We start from the raw sequence: 21,308 nt of genomic DNA on the forward strand, positions 1-21,308 counted from the left end.
GGAAAAGATCTTCCTGTCTCATATACTTCTCGAATTTTAAACACTGCGGAACAAAATTATTCAACAATTGAAAAAGAATGCCTAGCCATCATATATTGTATTAGCCATTTCAGACCTTACTTATACGGAAGACTTTTTACTATAATAACGGATCACAAACCTTTAATTTGGCTACATTCCATAAAAGATCCAACCTCCAGACTCTGGAAGTGGAAAACCAAGCTAGCAGAATACAATTACGAAATTAAATACAAAAAGGGATCACTAAATAATAATGCCGATGCTTTATCGCAAAATCCACCCACTGATTTAGTTTTACCAATATTCGCTTCAGATAATGATGAGTCATCCGACAAATCCATATTTTCAAATAGACCAGGACCTTCCGTCAGATCAATTGAAACAAATGCTTTAATCCCTTACCGCAGTAACAATATTGATAATCCTAATTATGTTAATATAACCGAAAACGATTCCGATTCAGATGACGAAAGTTCAATTCCTAATAACGATAATCACGACTATGCAAATATGTCAAATTTAAATTTAAAATACGATTACGTCGACCCAGTAATTTCAGAAATCATACCAATTATACAACCCTCTCCCGTAATTCCGAGTAAAGTAAAAATACGCGAAATAAGAGATAACTTATTAAACCAAAAAGATAATCATGTAATTTTTATAAGTCTAGACGGATCACCTTACGACAAGGGAGCCGAACTTTATTCCATTGCAAATCTTTTACCCACATACGAAAATCTCAATTTTGAAAGAGTTAATGTAAAGAAAATCAAATTAAATAATTTAATATCAATCTCGATAAGAACAAACAATCGACTGTCTGTAGAACCGCAAACTGTGAAAAATTGTATACGCTCTTTATTAGACTGCGTTAACGAATTACAACTAACCTCCTTTAGCATCAGCAAAACGCATAAATTCGATGACATTCTTTGGTCATACGTTGTTAACCAATTAAAGAAATTTTTCCACGACACCCGTATAAATATAACTATTTGTCAAAATTTAGTCGATTACCCTATCCCTACGGAACGCGTAAAATTAATTTCAGAAAACCATGCATCAGCATGCGATGGCCATAAAGGAGTTACGAAAACATTTAATAGACTTTGACCTCATTACTTTTGGAGTACAATGAAACAAGATATTCAAGAATTTATTAGAAAATGCCGCGAGTGCCAGTTAAAAAAATTAACGCGCGTCAAAACCAAGCAACCAATGATTATTACGGATACCCCTGGTACAACTTTCGACAAAGTTTCACTAGATATAGTAGGACCATTTCCTATCACGAATAACGGAAATAAATATATTTTAACCATGCAAGATTTATTAACAAAGTACTCTAAAGCAGTACCATTAAAAGAAGCCACCTCATTAACTGTTCACGAACGCGCTGCGTGAGCAAAGGATTGCGCTGCACAAAGGCTGAGTCACTTTTTTTGTAAAACAAAGACTTTAATAATATCACACACGTATTGACAAAATACTATAACAACTTATTACAAAACCTTAATTATCTTTACAGTGAAATCGGAATCAAAAATCAAAGTGCGGATTAGCGGCGGTCGTCAACGAATTTTGCGGTTTATCAAATAAGCGGTTTGCGATATGTTTTCACGACGGAAAAGCGATAAAGCTGGTAAGCGGGGTGAGAGCTCCTCATTTATAATTTCCGGAGCGGAGCCCACCTTCGTGTGACGCGCCAATAAATTTGCGTCTTTTTAAAGTTGCGCGAGGTGACCTGAGCGTATTACGCGTAATTGGCCGCTGTCAAATTTGACAGAACAACGGCTGTTAGAAAGCATGCGCGAGCTGGCAATCACGATGATTATTGGCGAAACGAGGCGCCCGTGAGAAGCCGCGCATGCTCAAGAAAATATAATTATTCGGCGGAACGGTTGCGACACCGTTAATTGTTTATTTTCGAGCGTGTTTTTATACGACAGGATAATTTGTGTCGCGATATGTTTTCCAGAAAAAAACATATAAAAAAACGATATGCCTGTTGACTTGCGATTGGAAGCGAATATTCTAGAATATTCCATTTAAAAATATAATATTTTATTACACAAGTAGTTTTCTATTATGCGTTTCAAACATTCCCGCCCGCCTTGTCGCGCAGTGACAACATGTTTTTGGTATTTCGGTCGCGGAATCGCAAGTCGATAGTGATCGATGGTGGGGCAGGCGCGCCGGCGCGGCGAGATTCACGTGATGATTGCGTGTAATTTGAATCGATCAGCTGAGCCGCGGAAACACGTGGTGATCGCGTGGAATGTGATGATCAGCTGAGACAGTAACGAGTGTGTGTTTGATGTGAAATGACGAACGTGTAGTGCAGTGTGGTGATTATGGAACAATTGCAAGTGCGGTGGTGCATGATGAGAGTGAGGTGTGACAAATGATACAGTGTATGATGTGATAAATCTCGTGAATGAGTGTCGAACGTTGATGAGTGATGTGTTACGTGCCGGCGGACGGCGTGTCCGCGTTATTCGTGTCCGGAATACGATCCGCGCCCGGGAGCATGACCAATTTAATGATCGGGCGTACGAATTCGGATGTGGCGGTGCGTACTGAGACCACGCGGACGACACCGTCGTCCCCGGGATGCAGTCTCGTGATCCTTGCAAGAGGCCATCGAGTCGGAGGGGTGAGCTCCGAGCGGATGATGCAAAGGTCCCCGACGTGAGGTGCTGCCTCGGCCTTGACCCATTTGGTGCGGGGGTTGAGCCCGTGCACGTACTCAGCCGACCACCGCTGCCAAAAATGGTCCCGCATCAGCTGCAGGTGATGCCAGCGTGACAGCGTGGATGATGATTGTCCGATCCGTGACGGCTCAGGTATAGCTAATAGAGGCGCGCCGATGATGAAGTGCCCTGGAGTGAGTGCTGAAGTGTCGTCTGGATCGTCTGACAGAGCCTGCAACGGACGAGAATTAAGACACGCCTCGATTTGTGTGAGGAGTGTGTTAAGCTCCTCAAAAGTGAGCGTGGTGTCGCCGATTACTCGGCGGAGGTGAAATTTAGTGGATTTCACGGCAGCCTCCCAAAGACCACCGAAGTGAGGGGCCGCTGGCGGATTAAAATGCCAGCGGATCCCTTGAGTGTTGGCGGCGCGGGCGATGTGAAGGCCCTCGGAGGTCGACGCCTTGAAGAGCTCCCGCAGGGTGCGATCGGCGCCAACGAATGTTGTGCCGCAGTCGCTGTAGACGTCAGTACACAGTCCTCTGCGAGAGACGAAGCGGCGTAAGGCGGCGATGAAGGCCTCGGAGCTGTAATCCGAGACGACCTCGAGGTGGATGGCCTTCGACCAAAAGCAGACGAAGACCGCGATGTATCCTTTCTGTGAGCGGTGTCCGCGTCCCTTGCTGGTCCGGATGGAAATTGGTCCCGCGTAGTCCAGTCCAGTGCTCAAGAAAGGTCGAGTTGGCGTCACTCGGTCCCGAGGAAGGTGGCCCATTGGAGGCTGTGGCGTGGCAGCGCGCCAGCGAGTGCAAGTGACGCACCGATGCAGTTGCTGCTTGACGACGGTCCTTCCGCGTGGTACCCAGAACCGAAGGCGAAGCAGACCGAGTGTTATCTGGACGCCGCCGTGCAGAGAGCGACGATGGCAGGACTCGATCAGCAGTCGTGTCATCCAGGAGGCCGGCGGTATGATCACCGGGTGCTTCTCGTCGTAGGGCAGCAGTGCGTGTTTGAGACGTCCTCCAACGCGCAGTACACCTTGGTCGTCGATGAACGGATTCAGCTTGATCAGTGAACTGCGTGGTGGGCCGGAGCGTCCTGCGGTGGCAGCAGCTATCTCGTCCGGGAAGTGGAGCGCCTGTACTACTCGAAGCCACTGGAGTAGGGCGGCGTCCAGCTCGTCGGGGTGTAGTGGACAACCAGGTGTGACCTCCCGGCTCGCCACGTTGAGCCATCGACGACACCAAGCCGTGACGCGTAGCAGCCGATGAAGCGCGGAGAACCGAAGAAGGATGTCCGGTTCGACGACGACGGAACCCTTGGTCATCAGGCTGGTGGTGCGCTGCTCAGGAAGGTCATCCTCCGCGATGTGGACCTCTGAGCTGGGCCATGCTGTCTCGTTCAGTGCCAACCAGGTAGGTCCCGTCCACCATAGCGTGTGATTGACTAACTCTTCCGGATTAATTCCTCGTGATGCGCAATCTGCAGGATTGTCCTTCCCGGCCACGTGTCTCCACTGAGCGTCCGGGAGCTGAGTCTGGATGTGAGCCACCCGGTTGGCGACGAACGTTTTCCAGCGAGTGGCGTGTCCCTGGATCCAATGAAGCGTGACCTGGGAATCGGACCACAGATATACTGGAGTAGTTGCCAAGCCGAGAATGTCGCGGACATGCAGCGTGAGCGTGGTGAGTAGGCTAGCAGCGCACAACTCAAGTCGCGGCAACGAAACCTGCTTGACGGGTGCGACCTTGGATTTTGCCATGAGTAGATTAATTGACGGTTTTCCCCTTTCAGTGGTGCGGAGGTAGACTACTGCGGCGTATCCTCGTTCGGAAGCATCAGCAAAACCGTGGAGCTGCAACCTCGAGTGGTCGTTGTCGGTGCTGAGCCAGCGATTCACGCGTATGTGCCTGAGCAGCGGCAACTGATCCAACAGCTGTTGCCAATGTCGAGCATCCTTGGCCGGCAGTGGAGCGTCCCAATCAAGTTGCTGAAGCCAGGTGCTTTGGATTAGGATCTTCGCCCGAATGATGACAGGCGCGAGCCAGCCCATCGGGTCAAATAGGCGTGCAGTTTCGGCGAGGACTCGTCGCTTCGTGAATGTGCTGACTGGCCGAGGATGTATCGCGAAGGCAAACCGGTCATCTTGAGGACGCCATCGCAGGCCCAATGTCGAATGGCTCTCTCCTTCCCAGGAATGTGGTCCTTGCTGCAGCCGATGCTCCTGTGGGACTCCTGTGAGGACCTCTGGATGGTTCGAGGCCCACTTCCTCAGTGGAAATCCGCCCGCCATGCAGAGGTTGCGCAGCTCCGTCTGGAGGTTGACGGCATCGTCGAGGTTGTCCGTGCCGGTGACCACGTCGTCGACGTAGCAATCAAGCCGAAGCACTGTGGCACCTTGAGGAAACTGCGCTCCCTCGTCCGCACAAAGTTGTTGCAGAGTTCGGATGGCCAGGAACGGTGCACACGCCATGCCGTAGGTCACCGTCTGCAGCTCGTACTCTCCGATCTCGTCCGTCTTGTTGTGACGCCACAAAATTGTTTGGAGACGGCAGTCCTCAGGATGTACGAGGATTTGGCGGTACATCTTCTCTATGTCGGTGACGAAGACGTACCGGTGCCAACGCCATCGCAGCAACACGTCGGTGAGCGCTGGCAGAAGGTTTGCCCCAGTCAGCAGCTGCGAGTTGAGCGAAGTGCCGGCCCGTGTGCGCTGAGAGCCGTTGAACACGACTCGTAGCTTTGTCGTCGTGCTCGATTCCTTCAGGACCCCGTGATGTGGTAAGTAGCATCTGAAATTCTCCGTTGTTGTTGAAGTACTTACTTTCTTCATGTGTTGCAGGTCCTCGTATTCCTGCATGAAGCCGTGATAGAGGTCGCCAAAGCGAAGATCTCGGCTGCCCTTGGTCTCCATGGCTTTCAGTAGATGCTCCGCTGGGCGGCGAGTATCCTGAAGAGTCGTTGGCGGCGATGAGAAGGGCAGCCTCACCATGTATCTCCCGGTGGGCGTGCGTGTGACGGTGCGCACGTAAAGCTCCTCGCACTTGGATTCGTCAGGAGTGAGTGGAGCCTGAGATATTGGCTCGCTCTCCTGCTCCCAAAAGCGGCGAACAAGGTCGGCGAGGTCATGATCGGCGGTGCACCGGAAGGTGCGGCGATGTCCCTTGACTGCTGCTGCGTCGTAGCCGCCAGAAAGGATCCATCCCAGGCTGGTTTGCTGAGCGATCGGCATCCTTGATTCTCCCTTGCGGAGGCCTTCCTCGAGGATCAAGGAATAGACCTCGGCTCCCAGTAGCAGCTCAGCTGGGTCGTCGTCTAAGAAGCGAGGATCGGCCAGTTGGAGTCCGTTGAGATGAGGCCAGCTGCGTTCTTCCCGCGAGACTGAGCCTTGCTGCAGCGATATGCGGGGCAGCACAAAGGCCACCACGCTGAGTTTGGCGTTGGTCACGTCTGACGTTACGTGCAGCGTGACCTTGCCACGAGCGGATCCCGAGCGAGTCCCTCCGATGCCGAAAATGGAGAGGCCCGTTGAGACTCGAGGAAGGCGAAGACGTTGTGCCAAGGTCTCCGAAATGATCGACACCTCAGAACATTGGTCGATCAAGGCGCGTACGGCTTGTGGTGATCCGTACCGATCGGCGATGTTTACTCGTGCTGTTGCAAGAAGAACGGCCTTGCACTCTGGATTTTGCTGCGTAGCAGTCAACGTGGTGGCGCGGGTGGCTTCAGTTGACGCTGACGATGTGGGTGCTCCGTGTAACATCGTGTGGTGTCGTGCGTCGCATGTCAGACAGTTCTTCTTTGACTGGCAGCGAGAGAGAAAATGGTTGCCTAAGCAATTGTAGCAGAGCCTGTTACTCTCGACAAATGCCTTGCGGTCGTTGACAGTCTTGGCCTTGAAATCTCGGCAGGTCATCAAGGTGTGCTTCTCGCGACACAGTGCACAGTGCGGCGACTCGGTTCCTTGGTGCTTCGTGACATGTGCCTTGGCTACCCGTGGAGCATCTCCGGGCGGTTTGCTGGCGCTCTTCGGTCGTGCGGCGTTGAGCGTCAGGATCCGGCGGCTGATGAAGTCCACAAGTGCCTCGTTTTGTGCCGGCTCTGATGAGTCTGACGTGGACGACTCCCACTCAAGACGTGTGCGTGCATCAAACAGCTCGGTGACCAGGAAGTTGAAGAGGTCCATTCCGTGGGTGTTGATTGGACGTCCGATGCTCTCCTGACCATTGACGGCGGCAGTAACGGCGTTGTGAATACGTCTCAATTCTTCTGCGGTATCTCCCTTCATCTTCGGCACGGCGATGAACGTGGCGAAGTTGGAGCGGATCAATTCCTTTTTGTTGTTGTAGTGTTTGTCCAGAATCGCCCAAGCGCGATCGTAATTGTCGCTGGTGACAGGCAATGACCTTATTAACCTTTCAGCTTGCCCCGTCAGACATGAGCGCAGGTGGTGAAAGCGCTCGATGTTGGAGATCGCATTGCCACTCACGACGGAGAGAAAGAGATCTCGGAACGACGGCCAATCGGCATAGGCACCAGAAAATGGCGGCACTTTGATACGCGGCAGTGATGACCTTGACGTGGCGTCGGCAGAAGGAGGTACGTTTGCTGTACGAAAGTGTTCAGCGTAGCTGTCTAGTATGCTTCTTTGTGACACGTAGAGATTCTCCGTATCAGCATGCAACTCTGATTTAAAGTACTCGCTCTCACTGAACTTTTCCTTCAAGGCCGCCCGGATAAGGTCATGCTGCGCCTCGAACTTTGTCCACAGCTGATCCAGAATTCTGGTGCGTGTGGAGATAGCGCTGGCGGTGATATTGGAGCTGCCCAGCTTCTTCAAGTACTCCACAGAACGTGAGATGCGGACTTGAAGCTCACGCTGACAATCAACCAGCGTGGGTACATCCATGATGACTGCACACGAAACTGCACTATTGTCACTCACGCGAGAAGACACGCTCACGAACTTGCGGTTGCCGGTGCGACGGATCCGGCTCGAAGGACCAAAAAATGTTCACGAACGCGCTGCGTGAGCAAAGGATTGCGCTGCACAAAGGCTGAGTCACTTTTTTTGTAAAACAAAGACTTTAATAATATCACACACGTATTGACAAAATACTATAACAACTTATTACAAAACCTTAATTATCTTTACAGTGAAATCGGAATCAAAAATCAAAGTGCGGATTAGCGGCGGTCGTCAACGAATTTTGCGGTTTATCAAATAAGCGGTTTGCGATATGTTTTCACGACGGAAAAGCGATAAAGCTGGTAAGCGGGGTGAGAGCTCCTCATTTATAATTTCCGGAGCGGAGCCCACCTTCGTGTGACGCGCCAATAAATTTGCGTCTTTTTAAAGTTGCGCGAGGTGACCTGAGCGTATTACGCGTAATTGGCCGCTGTCAAATTTGACAGAACAACGGCTGTTAGAAAGCATGCGCGAGCTGGCAATCACGATGATTATTGGCGAAACGAGGCGCCCGTGAGAAGCCGCGCATGCTCAAGAAAATATAATTATTCGGCGGAACGGTTGCGACACCGTTAATTGTTTATTTTCGAGCGTGTTTTTATACGACAGGATAATTTGTGTCGCGATATGTTTTCCAGAAAAAAACATATAAAAAAACGATATGCCTGTTGACTTGCGATTGGAAGCGAATATTCTAGAATATTCCATTTAAAAATATAATATTTTATTACACAAGTAGTTTTCTATTATGCGTTTCAAACATTAACGATAGCCGACGTTTTTACAAAAGAATTTATTTGCATTTATGGAACTCCCAAAGCTATCCTTACCGATCAAGGTACCAATTTTCTATCAACTTTAATACGCATCCTAACTAAAAAATTCAATATTCAACATTTTAAAACCACTGCTTACCATCCTCAATTAAATGGATCTATAGAACGGTCACATCATGTATTAGTAAAATACTTAAAGACACAAATCGATAAAGAAGATAATTGGGACGAATACATTAAACTCGCCATGTTCTCTTATAATACAAGCGTCCACGAAGGAACAAAATTCTCGCCATACGAACTAATATTCGGACGACTAGCCAGATTGCCATCCGCGTATCAACCTATCGAAGAACCTCTAGAACCTACTTATCAAGAATACATAAACACTTTATTCAACAAATTATATGATATCCGCGAAGAAGCGCGACAAAATCTCATTAGAGCCAAAGAAAGAAGCAAATACTATTACGATCAACGTGTAAATTCTCGACAGTTTAAAATAGGAGACTATGTTTTCTTACTAAAGGAACCGAAGAAAGGAAAATTTTCAGCACATTACGTAGGACCCTACGAAATAATAGAGATCCTACCTTCCAACAACGCCAAAATCCTAATCGACCATAAACCGCGGATTGTCCATATCGATAAGTTAAAATTAGCACATATAGAACCAGGTTGAAAAACAGTATTTCTAATTTTGGGTTTCAGATGTGTTGGCATTGCCAACCAGTCCATCCAGGACAAACTGCAAGCTCCTCACTACATCAAATATTCGCATTCGCAAGCTGCGTAAAGGTATACGGATATCGTAACGTAGTCACTAATTCTGCACGTTGCACGAATTGTTATTCAAATCTCGATCTAGCCGCACGTTCCTTTTACCAAACACGGTATACTCACGCCGTTGTGATTGGATTAGGTTATCCTGAACCACAGTGTTCTGTATGTTCCGAGCTCCTAACAATTTCCAAACTAATACGAAGTTGTATAATTTGCACTAATTATCTAATGAGCATATATCAAGAATTACCCTTTTAACCACCTCTAGTTGTTTAAACTTTAAGAAAAATGTCTTCCAACAATCCATGCGATCACAACGCAACAGCTCCTAACACGTACTACGAACACCCTAATATTGTTGAACTCCACACTCTGTTACAGAGATTTCCTTTAATACAGAAAATATTACTATTTTTTCCTAATATACATAGAGCTAGATGCTATAAAAGCACAGTTTTGTCACGTCCGGCCGTATAAATTTTTTCGTTTACTCCAAGTTCCTTAAACGCTATTTGAAAAGCGCGCCAAAGCCGGCCATGACGCTTAACTCCGCCTAGAAACTAAGCGTGGCGCTTCGTAGCTCCTAAGGATCTCCCACCACGGTGAGAGCCCCTACTCCGGAGAGTTCCCCCTCTCCAGGCCGCCGCAGGCCCGAGCCGCCGAAACGAAGGACCTCAGAGCAGTTTCGAATTTCGGCAGTTCTCTGCGCGACACCGAACAGTACAGTCGCACTTCTAAATTCTAACTCTAAGTCCAAATTCTAAATCCTAACTCTAATTCTAAAATTCTAACTCTAAGTATAATATCCTAACTCTAAAATCTAAATTCTAAGTCTAAGTCTAAATCCTAAATTCTAAGTCTTAGTTTCGAATTCTGTATTACTATACGAATAAATCAGTGTATTCATGTGTGAAAATCAGTGTTCAGTACTCTTCAAAACTTCCACTCCCGTGATAAAACACGATAGAATTTAAATCTGTCATACGGCGTTTGAATTCAGAACAATTCAAAACTGTGTCTGGAGCGGACCACCGCTCACCACAGTTAGAATTAACATTCTCAGCAATTGCCAAAATAAGGAACTGATAGTGAGGTCCGCCGCATATCAACCTTTCTTATTTGAGTAATCATTCAGAGGATGCATCAAATTCAATATGCCTAAGACGCGACGCGCAGGAAGGAAGAATCAATTACGAAAACTAAACCGACTCTATCGTGAATCAGCGACCGAGGAATATTCTCAATTCCTCGGAGTGGAATATCAGGCCGATCCTGAATACGAGAACATTTTTAACATTTAAAATAATAACAACGACGAACTCTTACCGTGGAGGTGCATACCAATAACTTTCCGACCACGACGCCTGCCGCCGCCCAACATCCCAGTGAACGACCCTCGCCGCACGCACTACCTCCAAGTACGAGCCGACACGATCAAGAAAGTGCTACTAAAGGTAAGTGAAATTCACGTTAACCTAAGGAATCGCGCGTGTTAGCAAATTCAGAGACGCTTCTACCACGTGGAAGAGAACATTCTAGAAAAATCTCCGACGCATTTTTCCTCTTTTCCATCGTCACTGCGGAAGCTATAAAAAAAGGGTCAGGCTATAAAACTAGGGTCGACCACCACACACGGTGCAACCCTCGGAATTCTAACACGGAAAAACGCAAATAGTTCAATATCTTAAAAATCTTTGTGTCTCAAGAAATAACTTCGTAAATCCGTACAACAAAGTAGTCATTTAAACAATAATCAATTGAGAACACTCTCGATTTACCGACGTTACCGACAATATACCGACATACGTTCTTTTACCAACATTACCGACGATATACCGACATACGTTCTTTTACCGACGTTATCGACAATATACCGACATACGTTCTTTTACCGACATTACCGACGATATACCGACATACGTTCTTTTACCAACGTTATCGACAATATACCGACATACGTTCTTTTACCGACATTACCAACCATATACCGACGAACGTTCTTTTACCAACGGGTTATCGACACCTTACTGGCACCTTACCAGTGTTTTACTGAACAATTACCGACGGTTTTGCCGACGACTACTGACTTCTCGATAACTGCCGGGTTCACCGAAAATCTACGAGCGAATGACGCATTATCAATTCGATCACGCAACAAGCACAAATGTGCCCTACTCACCCTTAGAGGTATAACCCTCCTCCAGAAGTTAATCTTTTGTACCGTTTGAACCCTTATTCTATTGTCAAGTTGGTGTCGGGTACATCCATTTTGAGACTAAGGCAGCCCTCTGCACTTCATGCTATTCCACCTTACCTAGAGTCTCGAAATTACTTTGGACAAGGATTCGGAAGCATACTCTAATCATAGGCGGAACACCTATCGGAATAAATTGCGGAGTCTGCAACTTCCGACTTACCCTCACGCGAATCGGTGATTTGTGCGAGCTTTGTCAGTTTACGTACGAAGATTACTTACGCAACCCCAACGACGTTTCGCATAGAGCAATCGACGAAGCTATCTTTATTACAGTAGAGTCACAGGTAGGTCCCACGCAATAATTCGATCACCTCAGTTCCAGCGCGAATAACCTCAGATCGCGGGTATCCCCGGGGAGAATCGCATAGATTCGCGTACCCGTAATAGCGATCGTGTCTCGTGGAAAAAGCCGAGCTCTGCATTCAAATTTTCGCAGCCGCGACCCCACGAGACGTAACAAAATTTGGTGACAGCGGTGGGATACGAGTTAATATTTGCGATGGAAACACGAGGGAAATCGGGTACGAAAAAGCTCACTGAAGTAGAAATAGACGAACTTCGAGCTCAATTGCATGCCAAGGAAGCACGGTTACGCGAACAATCCGAGATGCTTCAACAGCAGAAAGAAACGTTCGAACGCGAAAAACGGGCTTCGGAAGAAGACCTCGAAATTATTCGCAGTAACCTCGTGAGTAAGGAAACAGAGGTGGAAAAACGTTTGAACTCCATCACAATGGTAGCAACCGAAAAACCCGACTTAAGCGATCATATGCTCCAAGAAATGGAACGATTACGCCAGGAGAATAAACTCCATGCGCGGGAACAATACGATACCTACGCAATATATTCCCAGCACCGCGGGACGCTTTTTCGACGAACAGGCGTCTCCCACATTCCAACACGGAACCAATTACGATAGTCCAAGGGTGTCTTTCAGGGAGGCACTTGAGACTATCCCGCCATTCGACGGTCGAAATATCCCCCTCTCCCAATTCATACGAGCATGTAGACGCGCTAAAGAAATATTCCCACCATCGTCTGAGCGAAACCTGACCCGCTTACTCCTCACTAAATTACGCGGGCGAGCTATATGCGCCGTAGAAGACGAAGAGTGCGAAACGATAACTCAACTTGCCGACCTTCTGAATGGAGCCTTCGGATCCCCGAAAACCATCGATCAGTATCGCGGGGAGCTGAGCACAATTTACCTTAAACCAAACGAGCATATCCTTGATTTCATTAGCCGCGTAAAAGACTTGCGATCTTCTATAACGAACGCGGAACGCCAAGCGCAAGGAATGCTATCCGTTGGATCAGTAAACGAAATCGACGCCTTAACAGCACGATCTTTCTGCGAGGGCTTGCCACTCGCCTATAGGATACAACTGAGACAAGAACACTATCGCGACCCGTTTCTAGCCTTTTCACACGTCAAAATTCTCGCGAAAAGATCGGAACTAGACAATGAAAGATTCGAAACTCCGCGCCGTTCATACGAACGTAATGTATACTTGAACGCCCATAAAAATAAACACGGAACGATCTCCTAACAACAGATGGACTCGAGCCGAATACTCGCCGCGCGTCGAACAAGCACGGTACAGTAACGCGCCGTTTCCAAAAGCCTATAATAGTACACAGTCACAGAGACCGACAAACAGAACGGAAGACGCCAATCGAGGGGGTCCCGAGAACAATAGACACGAACGAACCAGTAACAACAAATACTGTAAGGTACTGTAAAAATCCGGGACACGAAATAGAGGAGTGCCGGAAAAGACAATACAATAACTCACGTCAGGGAAACTCCCTTCACCCCTCGAGGCCCAGGGACGAGGCTCGAGCGGGAACGTCTCGGGAAACAGATCGTCCAATACGACTAATAAACGCGGAGCAAGCCCTGGAAAAACCAGAATCGCCATGCTAACTCCGAACGATTTTTTGCACGCGCCCACCGTTTCCATTGCCGCGGACGGTTTAGCACGCAACACGAATTTCATGATAGATACTGGCGGGGCACCCAACTTGGTTAAACAAGGCCAACTAAGCCCTGATTGCGTTATCGATAAAAGCATAACTATTTTCCTTAGCGGAATTACAAGCGATAAAATCGAAACGCTCGGAGCGACAAGTATAAAATACCTCGGTCACAGGATCGACCTCCACTTAGTCCCAGACGACTTTCCAATTTCCCAAGGCGGAATCCTAGGATTCGAATTCTTACGCGACGCGTCTAAGATAGATTATTCCAAGCGCTGCATCGTGTGGCAGCAAACGCAAATCCCTTTTAACGATGCTCAAACGGTAAAAATCCCGGCTAGATCGCGGGCCACCGTTTCGCTCCAAGTCAGCAATCCCGAGGTCAGCATAGGATATATTCCGCGAATTCATGTGAACGAAGACATCTACTTAGGAGATGCCATCGTCACTAATCGTAACGGCACAGTATATATGAAAGCCGTTAACATAAGCGACAAGGACCACGAATTGTACTTACCTAGAGTAAGATTACAAGAGATCGAGAAAATTTCCAAATCTTGTCCACAGAACCTCGAGGATCCTTCATCCTATCTCAAGGGTCATAAAAGTACCCTCCTTAACCTAAAATTCCAACGCACGGGTCACATAAACACTGAGGACGGTCCCTTAACCCTAGGGCATCTGGGGACCAATCTCATAAAACATAACAACATAAAACCTCAACACGTCGCAGCGTTGACCTGACAAAACACACAATCTCGTCCCGAAGAAATAAAAACACTGCTGCGGCTTGAACACTTAAATGCGGAGGAGACTAAACACGTACATAACCTCATAAACGTCTACAACGATTTGTTCCGTCTCCCCACCGATAAATTACACTCCACAGACGTCACTACACACGCAATTCCGACAACCGACGAATTAGCGGTCCACACGAAACAATACCGATTTCCGCCGATGCACAAGGAGGAAATTAATAAACAAGTACAAGAACTCATCGAGAACGATGTCATTCAACCATCCACTTCACCGTACAACTCCCCCTTGTGGATCGTGCCAAAGAAACCGGACTCGAAAGGTAACAAACGCTGGCGCATGGTAATAGATTATCGGGCGCTGAATGAAAAAAACGATCGGGGACGCGTACCCCCTACCGAACATAGTGGAAATCCTCTATCAACTAGGAAGCGCGAAGTACTTCAGCGTATTCGATTTAGCATCGGGTTTCCATCAAATCAAAATGGATAAAGCACACGCCCATAAAACGGCGTTTTCCACACCGTACGGGCATTACGAATTTAAGAGAATGCCGTTTGAGCTCAAAAACGCCCCCGCGACATTCCAAAGACTCATGGACCAGGTACTCACCGGACTTCAAGGCGCCGAACTATTTGTGTACCTTGATGATATCGTATTATATTCTAGCTCACTGCGAGAGCACGAAATAAAGTTCCACAAATTGGCGGAACGACTTAGGAAGGCAGGACTGCGACTCCAGCCCGACAAGTGCGAGTTCCTCCGTAAAGAAGTCACGTACCTGGGACATGTCATAAGCGAAACTGGAGTGAAACCCGATCCTAAAAAGATAACCGCGGTTCAGAGTTTCCCTCGCCCTAAGGACCCGAAGAATATCAAACAATTTCTCGGGCTAGCGGGATACTACCGGAGGTTCATACCTAATTTCTCGAAGATAGCGCGCCCGCTTACCGATCTGCTGAAAAAGGATGAGACCTTTGTTTGGCATAAGGAACAGGAGACAGCCTTTACGCACCTCCGCGATGCATTGTGCAAAGAACCGATACTACAGTATCCGGATTTTACGAAACCTTTCGTTATAACTACCGACGCATCCGGATACGCAATAGGCGGTGTCCTGAGCCAAGGGCCGATTGGAAAAGACCTTCCTATAGCTTACACCTCCAGGTTACTAAATAAGGCCGAGCGAAACTATTCGACTATAGAAAAAGAACTATTAGCAATAGTTTACAGCGTAAATTTCTTTAGGCCTTACATATACGGTAAGAAGTTCAAATTGGTCACGGATCACAAACCTTTGGTTTGGCTACATTCAGTAAAAGACCCATCTTCCCGTCTTGTCCGATGGCCTCTAAAACTATTAGAATACGAGTATAAGGTATTATACAAAGCAGGGAAAATAAACGCCAATGCAGACGCCCTCTCGCGAAATCCTACCCCAGATCCTATGCCCGAAATCGAACGAGTCCTCCCTCTCTCACAAATACAAAGATTGTCCGACTCCAATGAATCCCTATTCACCGCCAAGAAGAAGCGAGGCGCAAAAACTCCACGAATCACAAACAAGCTGGATTGCGGCGAACAGCGTCCCTCACCGACTCCCGATAATTCGAAATCAGAGGAAACAAACTCGCCCCCTAGTTCCAGCAAGGACAGCGACTCGGAAAACGAAACCGATAGCAACTCCAGTTCCAGTAGCGAGGAGTTATTCATAAACGTAAACAGTCCTTTCATCCCACGGGCCGCCGTGAGGCCCCGCGTGATAAATATCCCGGACAATTTCGCGACCCGGAAAGATAACCTTGTCATTTTCATAACGCAACAAGGAACACCGATCGACAAGGGAGCCCAAATATTGCAAGTAGCGAACTCCTTGCCGATGACCAGAGATGCAGCTTTGGGCAGGGCAAGGGTAAGTCGCGAGGGCACCCGACGCGTAATTTCACTCGCGGTAAAGGAGAGGATTTCCGGCGTTACCGAAAAGGAAATAATAAAAGAAGCAATATACTCGCTACTAGACGTTATCCGAGAATTGGGCTTGCAATCGATCTCGATCAGTAAAGGCAACGTTGACAATGTTGATTGGAATACGATATATAACCTCTTAATTAAAATACTAGACGAAATCGACATAAGAATATTTATTTGTACGAACGACATAACGATTCCCGAGAAGGACCAAAGGGAACAAATTCTCGCCGAAAATCATTGTTCCGCGGTAACAGGACACAAGGGCATCACCAAAACTTACAATAGAATTAAAAAACGCTACACTTAGAGCGGTATAAAAACTGATGTCCAAAATTTCGTCAAAAACTGCCGCGCGTGTCAATTAAAGAAATTGGTTCGCGTAAAAACTAAGCAACCAATGATCCTAACCGACACCCCCGATTCGGCCTTCGAAAAGGTCTCCATGGATATAATGGGTCCCCTCCCAACCACGAAACAAAACAATACGTACATCCTAACTATACAGGACCTGCTAACCAAATACTCCCTTGCGATCCCACTCCGACAAGCAGGAGCGATACAAGTAGCAGAAGCATTTACTAACGACCTTATTTGTACATTCGGCGCGCCAAAAGCGATCCTCACCGACCAGGGCTCACACTTTATAAACAGCCTTATGAGGACAGTAGCCCGAAAATTTAAAATCAAGCAATGTAAGACCACAGCGTACAGACCACAAGCGAACGGATCGGTAGAACGATCACACCAGGTACTCTGGGAATATCTGAAGCAATTTGTTGATAAAAATAGTGAATGGGATCAAATTTTAAAACTAGCATCGTTTTCGTATAATACGAGCGTACATGAGGGTACAAAATACACTCCGTACGAACTCATTTTCGGGAAAATCGCGCGGATTCCCTCGAGCGACCCGGACATCGAAAGCATGACTAACGAAAGCTATACACAATATTTAACCACACTATTCAACAAATTGCGCGATTCCCAAACAGCCGCACGCGAAAACTTAAATAATGCTAAGAATAGAAGTAAAAAATACTATGATAGAAAAATCAATACGCGTAAATTTAAGATTAACGATAGCGTTTACTTACTTAAGGAACCTAACAAAGGGAAATTAGGAGACCAATATACAGGTCCTTATAGGATAATAAAGATACTAGGTAAAAATAACGTTAAATTAGCTATAAGCAATAGTAAGACTAAAACTGTACATATGGACAAGTTAAAGCCCTCACCACATCAAGCCCCCACCCTTGAAGACCCCCACTCCGAAGACGAATATATTTCGGACGCCCCAACGGAGGACGGGCCAGTAATCAACCAACCACGCTAAGATGAGGACTCTCGCAATCATCCTGGGCATGGCCTTTCTGGCCCCACTATCCAGCGGACTAATCGGATACGACTGCGGAGGACGGGGCCTGAACATCACAACACTCTCCCTCTTAGATATCGAAGAGTGTAAAACCGACAGCATCGAACCTAAGAAGGAGGAAGTCTATATACAACTACTCTAACTCAGTGAATTCGTGCATACTCCCGCCTACCAATGCAAAATCGAGATAGACCGGACTATATTTTACTGCGGAATGCACTCTCATATAGCAGCGGTACAGAACGGGAGACAGGAGTATATCCACGAAGTATCGGCAGACACATGCCGAAAATTGCACGAAACAGGGACCATATCCCTAGGAGTTAACCAGCACATTACTGGGATTAAGCCAAATGCAACAAACCTAAGAGCAATGACACTCGCAGGATCAGTTAAGACAGACGGAAAATGCAGCGGCACCCAGTTCAGCGACGCATACGGCTCATGGGACGACGTGATCGTGCAAGCCTCAGTACGAATCACGATACGACAATTGGAGCTGCCCGTTGGATACAATAACAATGAAGTGATACTTCCATCCGGCACTTGCTGTCCCGTAACGACAGGCGAATGCATTGATGCCGACGGCGCCTCCACCTTCTGGACAATCCTGCCAATTGACAATTGTCACTTTGGACGATACGATGTCCTCTACGAAGGAATAGCATATCGATTGTCGCCCAGCACTCCCCAAGAGGAAAGCGCCAACGATTTATACAGTCACGGCGCGTGACACAACCTTCGCATTAGCAAGGACAACCGAGACCAACGTATGCGGATACAACCTTTGGCGAACGGAACATCCCAAGCTGTGTATCCTCGAAACGAGGCCCGAACGGACATTCAAAAGCCGTTCCAAGGTCAGAATCGACAACCTCGACATCTTCACATATGTGAATTCAAAATTTATATACGTCGAGAAACACCTGAAGACCCAGCTGACCCAACTATACAAGGATATTATGGAGCAAAAATGTGCACTGGAAAGGCAGATCCTCCTCAACGCACTTTCTCTAGCAAGCATAGCACCTGACGAAATGGCGCATCGAATAATGAAGTCTCCAGGTTATACCGCCATAACTGCAGGTGAAGTTATACCCTCATCAAATGTATACCTGTCAAATGCCGCCTACGACCTACCGAGGAGTGCTACAACGAACTCCCCGTCACTCATCAAAATAAGTCACTCTTCCTCTTACCAAGATCGAAGATACTTACTAAAGCCGGAACATCGAGGGATTGCAATGAACTATTACCAACTCTATACCAGATACACAACACCTGGTATAGACTAACACCGAAACCCGTGGAGTCGGTGGCACCGCCTACTATCAGGCCTTTAACCAAACCCTCATGGAAGTACGTAAGCCCGGATTCACTCGCTTCCAGTGGTATTTATACGAACGAAGATCTTGATCGTCTTCGCGACCATATCATGTTCCCCGTGGAAAAACCCTCCATGCTTCACACAATCGCCAGGGGAGCAATGGGACAGGAAATTCCTACAGGCAGTTTCTCCTTGCTGAATTTATTAGACGAGAAATCTCTCGACCGAATAGTGGAAAATACCGGAGCCAGGCTATGGAAGTGATTTATAAGCTTCGAATCTGCCAGAGCCGGAGTACTTGGCATCTTCGTTACCATACGATTGATAAAATTAATAATCGACACCCTGATCCATGGGTACGCACTCCACTCGGTGTATGGATGGAGTCTACATCTACTCGGAGCCATTTGGACCTCGGTAACCAACGTCCTCCTACACCTTGGCAGATCAGCGGACGGAGAACAGGACAACGGACGAGAACTGCTACACCTGAAACCCCCTCCAACGAACGAAGAAGAAACACCCTTAACCCTGCCCACACAACAAACCCCTTCAATTAACGAATCAGACAGTGGCAAAGTGTGTGCAAAAACTCACCCTACGAGTGTTCCCCCAATAAAAGATTACGGCGAACTAAATAAATATTTACATAATCAATGTTAAGTTAAGAACCTAATCGTAGCGCATAGAAAACTAAGTCCAAAATGTTGGAACATTAAATTCCAACATTTTCATTTTAAGGGGGGAGGTGTCACGTCCGGCCGTATAAATTTTTTCGTTTACTCCAAGTTCCTTAAACGCTATTTGAAAAGCGCGCCAAAACCGGCCATGACGCTTAACTCCGCCTAGAAACTAAGCGTGGCGCTTCGTACCGCCTAAGGATCTCCCACCACGGTGAGAGCCCCTACTCCGGAGAGTTCCCCCTCTCCAGGCCGCCGCAGGCCCGAGCCGCCGAAACGAAGGACCTCAGAGCAGTCCCGAATTTCGGCAGTTCTTTGCGCGACACCGAACAGTACAGTCGCACTTCTAAATTCTAACTCTAAGTCCAAATTCTAAATCCTAACTCTAATTCTAAAATTCTAACTCTAAGTATAATATTCTAACTCTAAATTCTAAGTCTAAATCTAAATTCTAATCCTAAGTTTTAGTCTCGAATTTTGTACTACTATACGAATAAATCAGTGTATTCATGTGTGAAAACTAGTGTTCAGTATTCTTCAAAACTTCCACTCCCGTGATAAAATACGATAGCTGTTCAGGATGGAGCAAATAATTTTGTCAATATTATGTCCGTTATTTTTATATCAAGTCATGTCCGATATTGTATCTTCTTCGCTGATGACTTGTTTTGTATTTTCGTCGTTTATTACTTGTTTGTGTCACCGTTTCAAAAGACAGGTCTTCTATTGTATTCTCCCTTCTCAATATTGAGGTAATCGTCAGCGCTCGTTCGAACGACGAGGCAGTCTTTTTCGAGAATCGAAGCGAATCTGATCGTAATAATCATCGCTAAGAGTGAATCGAAATAATTGAAATACGCGATCGACGAAACGTGATCTACTTGTGCGATTTTGCTTATAACGCGTAATTCAAAGTGTAACAAACCCACAGTTGCAAATTTCGTCATATTTTCCTAATCAATATTAAAATTAAAGATTAGGATTCAGTGCTAAATAAATTAGTAATTTAACGACACAACAAAAGGAAAATTACGTTTCTGTCTAAGTCTAAATCCTAAATTCTAAGTCTTAGTTTCGAATTCTGTATTACTATACGAATAAATCAGTGTATTCATGTGTGAAAATCAGTGTTCAGTACTCTTCAAAACTTCCACTCCCGTGATAAAACACGATAGAATTTAAATCTGTCATACGGCGTTTGAATTCAGAACAATTCAAAACTGTGTCTGGAGCGGACCACCGCTCACCACAGTTAGAATTAACATTCTCAGCAATTGCCAAAATAAGGAACTGATAGTGAGGTCCGCCGCATATCAACCTTCCTTATTTGAGTAATCATTCAGAGGATGCATCAAATTCAATATGCCTAAGACGCGACGCGCAGGAAGGAAGAATCAATTACGAAAACTAAACCGACTCTATCGTGAATCAGCGACCGAGGAATATTCTCAATTCCTCGGAGTGGAATATCAGGCCGATCCTGAATACGAGAACATTTTTAACATTAAAAATAATAACAACGACGAACTCTTACCGTGGAGGTGCATACCAATAACTTTCCGACCACGACGCCTGCCGCCGCTCAACATCCCAGTGAACGACCCTCGCCGCACGCACTACCTCCAAGTACGAGCCGACACGATCAAGAAAGTGCTACTAAAGGTAAGTGAAATTCACGTTAACCTAAGGAATCGCGCGTGTTAGCAAATTCAGA

At 46.7% G+C, this 21,308-nt stretch overlaps 2 protein-coding genes across 2 annotated transcripts; both read right to left on the reverse strand.

Moving 5' to 3' along the window:
• Positions 1-2,490: 2,490 nt before the first annotated feature.
• LOC146724857 (uncharacterized) lies at positions 2,491-3,489 on the reverse strand. The gene has a single exon (XM_085488705.1). The coding sequence runs from the start codon at positions 3,487-3,489 to the stop codon at positions 2,491-2,493; it is 999 nt and encodes a 332-aa protein (XP_085344831.1).
• Positions 3,490-3,857: 368 nt separating this feature from the next.
• On the reverse strand, positions 3,858-7,623 carry LOC114941030 (uncharacterized). The gene is made up of 2 exons (XM_085488712.1): positions 3,959-7,623; positions 3,858-3,870 (listed from the first exon to the last, which is right to left on the reverse strand). Exons 1-2 carry the CDS (start codon positions 7,621-7,623, stop codon positions 3,858-3,860), a joined length of 3,678 nt encoding a protein of 1,225 aa, XP_085344838.1.
• Positions 7,624-21,308: the final 13,685 nt, after the last annotated feature.

The sequence above is a fragment of the Nylanderia fulva genome, unplaced genomic scaffold, assembly GCF_048542155.1.
Source record: "Nylanderia fulva isolate GAGA-0341 unplaced genomic scaffold, ASM4854215v1 Scaffold1128, whole genome shotgun sequence".
Taxonomy (NCBI): Eukaryota; Metazoa; Arthropoda; class Insecta; order Hymenoptera; family Formicidae; genus Nylanderia; species Nylanderia fulva.